The sequence below is a fragment of the Rhincodon typus genome, chromosome 9, assembly GCF_021869965.1.
Source record: "Rhincodon typus isolate 14 chromosome 9, sRhiTyp1.1, whole genome shotgun sequence".
In the NCBI taxonomy this organism is placed as follows: Eukaryota; Metazoa; Chordata; class Chondrichthyes; order Orectolobiformes; family Rhincodontidae; genus Rhincodon; species Rhincodon typus.
In genome coordinates, this window is record NC_063340.1 from 84,654,660 (window position 1) to 84,665,567 (window position 10,908).

The 10,908-nt window shown below is 44.9% G+C and overlaps 1 protein-coding gene across 2 annotated transcripts in view; it reads left to right on the top strand.

Moving 5' to 3' along the window:
* arfgef3 (ARFGEF family member 3) overlaps nt 1–10,908 on the top strand; it is a 152,118-nt gene that overhangs the window by 52,969 nt on the left and 88,241 nt on the right. Inside the window, exons 6-9 of one of the 2 annotated variants that reach the window (XM_048601100.1) lie at nt 2,341–2,463; nt 5,165–5,207; nt 7,159–7,243; nt 9,296–9,400. In XM_048601100.1, coding sequence (XP_048457057.1) covers nt 2,341–2,463; nt 5,165–5,207; nt 7,159–7,243; nt 9,296–9,400 — 356 coding nt within the window. The remainder of the gene's footprint in view (nt 1–2,340; nt 2,464–5,164; nt 5,208–7,158; nt 7,244–9,295; nt 9,401–10,908) is intronic. The other variant, XM_048601101.1, reaches the window with a different exon arrangement.

Consider the following 10,908-nt stretch of genomic DNA (forward strand, 5'->3'; position numbering starts at 1 on the left):
TTGCATATGTGTTTGTGTTGTATACATGTTTGTGTATGTGTTTGCATGTGTTTATGTGTTTCATATATGTTTGTATATGTATGTGCTTGCATATGTGTTTGCGATGTAAGCATGTTTGTGTATGTGTTTGCATATGGGTTTATGTGTTGTATACGTGTTTGGATATGTGTGTGCATGTATTTGTGTATGTGTTTGCTTATCTGTTTGCATATGTTTGCTTATATGTTTGTAAAAATGTTTGCATGTGTGTTTACATGTTTACATGTATGTTTATATATGTGTTTGTATATACATGTTTACTTATGTGTGTGCATGCATGTTTTATATGGGTACATGTTGCGTGTATCTGTAAAGCCTTTTGGGATATTTTAAAGTCAGGAGAGGAACTTAATACAGGCTTATTAATTCAGTCTCCATCATTTTCTGAAGAAGGGTCCCGACCCGAAACGTCAGCTTTCCTGCTCCTCTATTGTTGTGGCTCAGTTGTGTCTCTGACTTCTGAGTCATAAGGCCCTGAGTTTAATTCCATCTCCAGCATCTTTCAGCCCAAAGACCAAGGTTGACACTCCGACACAGAGCTGAGGGAATACTGAGACATTCAACTGAGGCTCCTATTGCCTGCTCGGAGGTGGGGGAATGTAATAGGTCCCTTTGGACTATTGCGGAGATGGGCCAGGAGTTTTCTCTGGTGTTCTGACCGATATTTAATTCATGATTGACATTACAAAAAAAACCAGACTATCTGATTAGGATCACATTGCTGTTTGTGGGAGCTTTCTGTGCATACATTGAGCACAAAGAATAGGAGCAGAAGTAGACCATTCAGCCCGTCGAGGCTGCTCCACCATTCAGTGTGATCATGGCTGATTGGGGGCTCCAACTTACTTTCCTGATCGCTCCCGCGTCCCTTGTTGCCCTGAAAGACCTAAAATCTGTTTATCTCAGCCTGAAATAGACTCAATGAGGGAATATCCGCATCTCTGCTTGGTAGAGAATTTCAAAGACTCCCAACTCACTGAGTAAAGTGATTCCACCTCATCTCAGTCTGAAATGATCAGTTCCTCATTCTGAAACTGTGTTGCTTTGGTCGAGATTCCCCCACCAAGGGAAACAGCTTCTCAGGATCAACCCTGTCATGCTCCCTCATTATCTTATAGTGTCATAGAGTCATACAGCATGGAAATCAACTATTTGGTCCAACCAGTTCATGCCAACCATGTTCCCAAACAATACTAGTCCTACCTGCCTGAGTTTGGCCCATATCACTCCAAACCTTTCCTATTTATATACCTATCCAAATGTCTTTTAAATGTTGTAACTGTACCTTCATCCACCACTTCTTCTGGCAGTTCATTCCACACACAAATCACTGTCTGCCTAAAAAAGTAGCCCCTCATGTCCCTTTTCAAGTCTTTCTCCTCTCACCTTAAAAATATCCCTCCTAGGTTTGAACTCACCCCCTTTCGAGAAAAGATCCTTGCTTGTATGTTTCAGTAAGATCACTGCTCATTTTCCTAAGCTGCGGAGAACGGGGGCCCACTTTTCTCAGCCTGTAATCCTAAGACATCCCTATCATTCCAGGGTCCAATCCACTGAACCTTTGTGGTACGGCCTCCAGTGCAGACAATAGTTACTGTTTTTTTTTCCTGAATTACTGCAGGCAGTGCAGTTTCAAAGTGTTTAATGGTCTGTAAAGCTCCTTGAGAGGTCCGGTGGTTGGGAAACGGTACTGTGCAGACACAAGTCTTTTCGGTTTCTTTTTCCATGTTTTGATAGGATATGAGGGAAAAGCGGGACGTGACTGCTATGTTGGATGGTCAGCCATGATCCTGTTGAATGGCGGAGCGGGCTGAAAGGGCCAAATGGCCTACTCCTGCTCCGATTTATGTTTCCTGTTTTCTGAGTGTCAATGAGGGAAAGCAGTCCACTTTAACCCTGTCCGTGTGACTAGTGACAGATTACAAGCCCTCGCCCGACTCTGGCCGTTATCTGTGTACTCCCCTTGCTTCTGCTTGTGGGACCTTGCTGTGCTGGGCGTTGTCTGCTACGTTTGCCTATATTCCGACGGTGCCAGCATTCCCTAACCGGGGAACCTCACACCTTCACAGGTGAAGCAAGGCAGTGACGAATAAATAAGTAAGCGCAGGGTGTTGGATGTCTGGGACCTCCTGGTGAGCCAGATGGTAGGGTTCCAGAAACCCCTCAGGGAGCCAGATGGGTCTGGGATTCAGCCTTCCTCACCCACCCCCAATACCACCTCCGTCCCCACATTCCCCATAACTCCGAGGGGCCTTTGCTGCTTGTCTCATGTCATCCCTCCTTCTTGTCGTTGTGAACCAGGTCTGCATCGAGACGTATGTGACCAGCAGTCACCAGCGCAGTATCAACACGGCTGTGCGAGCCACTCTCAGCCAGATGTTGAGTGACCTGACCCAGCAACTCCGCCTGAGGCAGGAGAGTGAGGTGAGACGAACGATGCAGAACGAGGGGAGCACCATTTAAAAAGATGGGGTCCCTCACCTTAAACAGAGACCAGGAGGAATTCTCTCTCTTGGGAGGTCGTGAGTCTTTGGAACACTCTTCCTCAGAATCCAGTGGAGGCAGGGTCATTGGCTATATTTCAGGTAGAAGCAAGTCCTGGAATTCTCTCCCTCATGGCATTGGGTGTCTACCTATAACACATGGACTGTAGCGGTTCAAATAGGTAGCTCAGCACCACTTTCTCAAAGGCACTTAGGGATGGGTGACCAAAGCTGGCCTAGCCAGCAATACTCACATTCTGTGAATGAGCAAAAAGTATGGATTTTGTGACTAATGAGGGAGTCATGGGTTATTGTGGGTAGGCACGGAAGTGGAGTTGAGGTCACAGATCAGACATGATATTATTGAATGGCAGGGCAGGCTCAAGGGGCTGAATGGCCTACTCCTATTCATAATTTATACGCTCAGCTGTTCAAATACCAATCAGAGGCGCCCCTACTGCCTGTCACTCACTATTTTGCACATGGCCTCTTTCTGGGCTGGACTTTCAGGGTGGCACGGTAGCTCAATGATAAGCACTGCTGCCTCACAGCACCAGGGACTCGGGTTTGATTCCACCCTCGGGCGACTGTCTGTGTGGAGTTTGCACATTCTCCCCGTGTGTGCGTGGGTTTCCTCCGGGTGTTCCGGTTTCCTCCCACAGTCCAAAGATGTGCAGGCTAGGTGGATTGGCCATGCTAAATTGCCCATAGTGTTTAGGGATGCCTAGGTTAGGGGCGTTAAAGGGGGATGGGTCTGGTTGGGATGCTCTGAGGGTCAGTGTGGACTTGTTGGGCCAAAGAGCCTGTCTCCACACTGTAGGGTTCTATGATTTAATGACTTTCTCCAACTGGATATTTGTCATGGACTTCTGTAAAACAGTGGACAAGATGTGAGGGTTTTACTGTGGTCTTAGCTTGTCAGACAGATATATTGACTCTGAACAAAGGGAAGTTGTGACGGGTTGGGTTCAGAGCAATGATAATAATATGAAGTGTTAAATACTCTCACAGTACAGTGTAAAGAGGAAGAATAATCCAGCAGATTTTGAACTGGCAGTAGCATTATGGGCTGAATGGCCATCATCTGCACTGTATGATTCAATGGAATGTATGCATGGCTTGTCAGGACAGGATGAGGATGATTTCTTTCATAGTTACACTGTTTAATGTTCATTGACCAAAGACAGGTGTGAGAGGTGAATTTTAGCAAGAGTACTCTGAGGCTGGGGGAGCAAGGCCACTGGGCCAGTGGCAGAGAGACTGGGGAAGTGGGTCTGCCGAAGGCCAGGGGACACATTGGAGGGTGGGCTGGGGAATGATTCTGCCAGGCTGGGAGCGAGCGAGATTGGGAGCTGGAGGTCTATGGGGGAAATCATGCTGAATAAGGGAGGAGAGAGATATAAAGATGGAAAAAGAGGCTGCAAAGGGAAGACCTTTCAATTATAGGTCACTAAACTCCCTGGGAACCAAGAAATCTTGAGGTTAACATGCTAATAAAGTCTGTGCAAATAATGTGGAATCTTGAGCTTAAGGCAGCAGAAATTCAGGGAGAAATGTAGTGGGTGTTATTGTAGTGATTAGATAATTTAATACTAAACAGCTTTATTTCATAAATACTTGTATTTGTCTTATCACATCTCAGAGCATCTCAAAAACTTTGAATTACTTGAAATGACTGTTTTAGAGACAATGATGCACCTTGTTTAGATGTGTTCTCACCAGTCCTTGGAAAGGATGTCCAGGGTGATAGCTTTTTGTCTATAGAAGTGTGTATCAGTTATTTCTTTTCAAAAACTGTTGCGAATTTATGACTGCTGTCTTCTGCCTGTTTAAATACTGTAGTATGCATGCTATTAATGCATTCCTTGTGTGTTGTGCTTTATATTAAATGGAGGATTGTAATTATTAATGATATTGATGAATTCTTCTAATTCTGCTTCTGTGTGAGTCCTAATATTCCTCACAACAATGCGAATACAGAGTTGTATTATGTACTATGTGACCACATCACCTAATGAATGAGTCCTTAATCTGCTCCCCCTTATTTTAAGTCTCTGCCCCTTAGTTCTGGTTTCACCCGTCAGTGGAAACAACTTCCCTGCTTCTATCTTATCCATTCCCTCCATAATTTTATGATTCTATAAGATCCCCAATAACATTGAATATCATAGCAGAAAACCGTGGAGAAGATGACGAAACAATTTTAGTATCTGTTGAGGCTTCACTGAGGACAGTGATGAAAACGTCCATGTCTGTAAGGTGAAGGTAGCCCGAGTACTCTAATTGCTATTCACGTATAATGAAGACCCCTGTATCTCTGATGTCCATGTTCCCAAACAGAATCTCTCTGGACTCATGGATTGAGATACTTATCAGAAATGCACTTAGTTTAGGTAAATCTCGGGCATGGGTTTTCCCGATTTATTGCTGTAACCTTCTATGGAGGTTGAAAACGAGAATAATGTTAAGTGGGTTGCATCCTCCATGTTGCACAATTCAATTTCTATCACATAGTGGTTGAAGTGTTTAAAGTTCCTTTGCGTTCCAGTCACTGGTAAGTATGTCTGCTCACCATGTGGATGGTCCCAGTTGTTGATGACAACCAATCTCACTAAATGAATCAATTTCCCTTCTCTTGTCAGAGCGGGAATGGCTGTACATTGCAAGAGGAACATCACAGCAAAGGTAAAAAGCTTTTGGCAAACTCAGGTGGAGCATATTATACCAGGATGTACTTAAAAAATAAAACAAAGAACTGTGGATGTTGGAGATCTGAAACACACCGAAAACAGAAATTGCTGGAGAAATTCAGCAGGTCTGGCAGCATCTGTGAAGAGGAAGCAGAGTTAACGTTTTGAGTCCAGCTATCTGAGGAAGGGTCATTGGCCTCAGACTGGTTGAGTTTCTCCAGCAATTTTTGTTTTTGTGTGTGCCAGCAAATTCTTGTTGGGCTAAATGGCCTGTTGTTGTGCAGTTGCTAAATCTGGATGGCAGGTTTGACATGTCATTTAAGCTTGCTTATACAGTCACTTAATACAAAAAGCCATTCAATCCATCGTGCCTGTACCAACTTCAGGAACAACTTACCTAATTAACCCATTTGGAGCATTGGCGATTAACAGGAGACTTGATCGAGGTAGACAAGATCATGACAGGTTTACATAAGGTTGACAAAGAAAATTGCAGTCATCTATTAGCCCATCCCATGCATTTCAAAGACTAGAGGAGCATATTTTAAGGTTTTGGGCAAGAGATGTAGGGTGGGAAGAGGGGCAGGAATGTGAGCAAAAAGCTCTTACTCAGCGAGTGGCAATGACCTAGCACTCTCTGACTTCAAGGGAGGTGGAAACGAAGATGATCCATGATTTTTAAAAGAAATTGTGTGGACCCTTTAGGGAAATAAACTTGCAGGGCTGCAGTTATGGAGTGGGGGAACGGGACTGACTTGATCACTCTGTGGAGGGCTGGCATGGATTCATTGGGCCGATTGGCCTCCTGTGCCATAATGATTCTATGGCTCTGCCACTCCTATAGCCTTGCAAGCTTTATAGAATCCCTGCAGTTTTGAAAGAGGCCATTTGGCCCAATGTGTCTGCACCAACCCTCTGGAGAGCAACACGCCCAGACCTAGCCCCCATTCTATCCCATTTCCCATGGCTAATCCACTTAACCTGCATATTCCTGGGCACTGTGGGTATACCCTGTCCTCTCCCCATAAGGTGCAAAATAGGTGGGCACCTAGATTGACTGACTACCATACCTAAATAAACCATTAAAGGTCATTTGGATTTGTTAACAAGCCTGTTGACCCGAATAACACATGGCACACATCAAAATGTGCCTGGTGTAAACAGTCGGGTGAGGGTGAGCAGTTTGTAGAGACAGACCTGATGTGAGGAGGGGAGGAAGACGAAGGCATTTTATTCTTCAGGGTGTCCCACACATGTCAAGTGTACACCTCTTCCCCGAGATGCCAACACCTCCTCCCTTCTGTGCCATCTGCCAGACCACACTGCTCCACGCCATATCTCCATCTCACTGGCCTAAGATGGTGTCCCTTTAACACCCAACTCCCCACAAGAAAGCCGTGACCCTCCCTGGGCCTTATCCTACAATTCTAGGTATCAGGAATATTGGAGCTCATGGCGAATCAGATCAAGTAGCAGCTCCGAAGGGCGGGATTATCTTCCAGGTGAGGGCCAGAAACCCCACCATTGGCTCGTTTAGCCCTAGCCTCCATATGTTGTGGTGTCAGGGCATGCTTGCAAGGAGTGAATTGTAGGCAAACCCTTCCCTCCCTCTCCCTTAATGACCATCCTGTTGGGTGGTCTCTCAAATGACCACCATTGTGTCTTACAGATGTCACTATGACAACTTTGGACTGAGCGGGTGGGTTTTAACTCCTCTTTGACCAGGCTGTTGGTCATCCATCCCAATGTTTCCCCATGTGACATGGTTTCAGGTACACTCCTGTGAGACACCTTGGGCCACTTTACTACGCCAAGCTGTTATTGTTACTCTCTGTCTTTCCTCATCCCACGCTATCCCTCTCCCCTGCCCTTGTTATTCCCGAAGCCAGTGTTGTGGCCTTAGAGATGTTTCAGTCGTTCTGATCGTCCTGTGCTTCTTCTGTCAGGCTCCTCAGTCCCAGTCGAGTCGCTGTGTGAGGACGTTGTCTCGGTGCTCGCTGTCCTTTGTGAGAAGCTGCAAAGAGTGGTGATGTAAGTGGACTCTCTGTGGCTCAGTCTTTAAGATATTTCCAGAAGGATTATCCACAAACCTGCCCAGCTCAGGCCTAACTACCACCCACTTTCAGAAGTCATAGCATTGACTAGAATTCTGTGCCAAGCCTGGTCCGAGGCAGTGTGACTCCTACCTGCATTCTACCAGCTGGCCCCAGGGATGATGGTGAGGGCAGGAAGGTCAATGTAACTATAGTTCTAACTTTAGTGGGAGTGAGGAGGGAGGAGAAGCGGGAGGAGATGGTGGTGGGACTGGCTAAGCTTGCTCTTGTAGAGAACCAGAACTGTACGGTGGGCTGATTGGCCTCATCTTTGCAGTAACCATTCTGCGGTTCACTAATTGATTGATGTAGTCATGGAAATTAGGTGTCACATCCCGAATTGCCCTTGAGAAGGTGGTGGTGAGCTGCTCCCTTAAAGCAAGTCAGTCCATGGAGTGTAGGGACCCTCCACACAGCTGATAGGATGGGGGTTCCAGCATTTTGCCTCAGTGACAGTCGAGGCTGGTTGGTCCATCCTGTTTAATTTTTTTTTTAGTGAATATTTTGCAGCAGTCACAACCCTCAGCATCAGGAATCATTAGGGTGGTCTCAGCTTTTCAACCTGGTTTGGGATCTGACCCCTTTTCAGTCCCATGGAGAGTACATTTGTGCTAATGTATAGGTCCCACAAGGTTTAGAATGGGCAGCTACTACAAAGCCATTTCCATTAACATTAGTTTGCATGCTGCCTATTGTACTGTTTAAAGTACCCTGAAATTTTGTTTGTGGGATATGGCCTCAATGGAAATGCCATCATTTATTGCCCATTCCTTATTATCGGTGAACCACTGTAGCCCAGATGATGTAGGTACCCCCCACCATTATGTTGTTAGGGATGGAGTTCCAAGATTTTGACCCAGAAACTCTGAAGGAATGGCGATGAAGTTCCAAGTCAGGATGGTTAGTGACTCAGAAAAAACTTGCAGGCGGTTGTGCTCCCATGTACCTGCTGCCCTTGTGCTAGATGCCTGGAGGGTGCAGGTACTGGAGCAACTTTAGTGAGTTACTACAATGGATAATATACACTGCTGCCACTGTGTGTCAGTGGCTAAGAGAGTGAATGTTGAAAGTGGTGGATAGGGTGACAATCAAGTTGGCTGCTTTGTTCTGGATGGTGTCACGCACGTGACACAAGTTACTGCACAGTGCGTTTTGTGAGGGCATTTCAGAATTTTGAGCCAGCAACCCTGAAGGAACGGTGATGTATTTCCAAGTCAGGATGGTGAGCAAACTTTCAGGTGATGGTGTTCCCATGTATTTGTTGCCCTTGTCTTTGTAGATGGTAGTAGTCGTGGGTTTGGAAGGTGCAGTTGAAGGAGTGTTGGCAAGAATGCATCTTGTAGATGGAAAACAATGGAGTTCACCTCTTTTTGTCTATGTTTGGACCAGGCTGTAATGCAGTCAGGAGCTGAGTTGCCCTGGAGGAACCCCAACTAAGCATCAATGAGTGGGTTATCATTGAATAAGTGCTGCTTGATAACTGTGTTGATATCATCTTTCATCACTTGCTGTATTTTGATGGATGATATTATGCAATAGTTCACACTTTGTCAAGGTGCTGTAAATGCAAAGATATACAGAAGAATGCCAGTCTTCATAAATTGTTCGATTCCCTTTTCGTTTGTTGAAATTCTTATAATCCCCTGAATGGGGAGGGCTTTAGAGTCTGGATTAAACACTGATGCAGAAACTTGAGTTTCACACTGTCTGGTTCAGTTTAATTGGTGATGTGATGTGACATTTTTTCAATGTATGTAATGCCGCTACCTGATTATTCCAGTTGGTGGGCATATTGTGAGCACACTAACATTAGCCAATGATTTCTGGGAACTAGCTGCTGCCGGTAGATCATATATGTTTGAATTTAATGACTAACTTCTCGCATGGACCCTACTTTTCTACTTTTCCAGTGGGATTAATGTCATGCCTGTTAGAATTTCGAGTTGAATTTATCTGAGCTGCACTTTAACTTCTGCCCTTTTCCTTTCAGCAATAACCAACAGTTGCAGCTTCTTTACCTGGAGTGTATTCTCTCCATGCTGAACAGTTCCTCTCCTGTCATGCATCGTCATAAAGGTTTCACAGACCTCTTGTGGTGAGCTGTGTTATTGATGCATTTGCGGTCTCTACCGTTGCAGTTTGTGTTGTTTTAAGTGTTGACCATGAGACACAGAGGCAGAAGTAGGCCGTTCAGCCCATCAAGTCTGCTCCACCATTCAATGATTTCTGGGAACTAGCTGCTGCCGGTAGATCATATATGCTTGAATTTAATGACTAACTTCTCACATGGACCCTACCTTTCTAATTTTCCAGTGGGATTAATGTCATGCCTGTTAGAATTTCCAGTTGAATTTGTCTCAGCTGCATTTTAACTTCTGCCTTCAACTTCATGGCTGATCTGTCAATTCTCAGCTCCACTTTCCTGACTTTTCCCCTGTAACCCGTCATCCTTTTACAGATTAAAAATCCATCTATCTCAGCCTTGAATATATTTAATGACTCAGCCTCTAGAGCCCTCTGTAGTAAAGAACTGTACAGATTCACTACCTTCTGAGAGAAGAAATTCCTCCTCATCTCTATCTTAAATGTGCGACCCTTTATTCTAATATTATGCCCTCTGGACCTAGACTTTCCCACAAGAGAAAGCAACCTTTCCGCTTCAAGTTCCTAAGAATTTTGTACGTTTTAATAAAGTTGTGTCTCACTCTTTTAAATTTCAGTGAGTACAGGCTTAATCTATTCAACCTCTACAACTCATTGGTCAGACCAAGTTTGGAGTATTGAGTTCAGTTCCAGGCACCTTATTTACAAACCAGGGATCGCAACTTCAAGATTGTCAGCAAGAGAGCTAGGAGTGAGATGAGGAGAAACTTATTTACTCAAAATCGTTAGGATTTGGGAGGCAGATTCCATAGGAGGTTTCAAAAGACAGATGGATCAATATTTGAAAGTGACGAATTTAGAGGGCTATGGAGATAGGGCTGGCGAGTGGGACTAGCTGCGTAGCTCTTTCAGGAGCTGATACGGACCCGATGGGTCGAATGGCCTTCTTCTGTGCTGTAACATTCTATGACCTGGGTCAGCTGTTCACCAATACCAGTGCAGGCAGCTCTCTGCTGAGTGTCTGTTTGCAGCAATAGATTTCTGTTGCCAACTTGATGTCTCTGTTACATGCTGTAAAAAACACCAACTGAAATGGTGCGGGGGCAAGTCTGGAAGTTGTTCGTCAATGAAGGCATAAAGACTAATGGCCTTCTATTGCATTAGACTGTTGAGCTTTGAAGGGCCTCACAGTCCATCCTAATCTATCCGTGACTAGCTTTCCCTGTATTTCCCAGTACATTTCCCCACGGAAAGGCAAACAGAAGACCGTTCGACCCATCAGGTAAGAGTAGATGGGCTGTCATAGTAATGACACTGGATTAATAGCCCAGAGGCTCAGGCTAATTATCTAAGGACATGAGTTCAAATCCCACCATGATGAAAATCTAAATTTAAATCTAAATCTAAATGTACAATTAATGAGGCGTATCTTAAGCTGGTGTCAATTATTGTCCACATCCGCATTAGTCCCCATGATTGGAAAGCAGTCTGAAGGAGCAG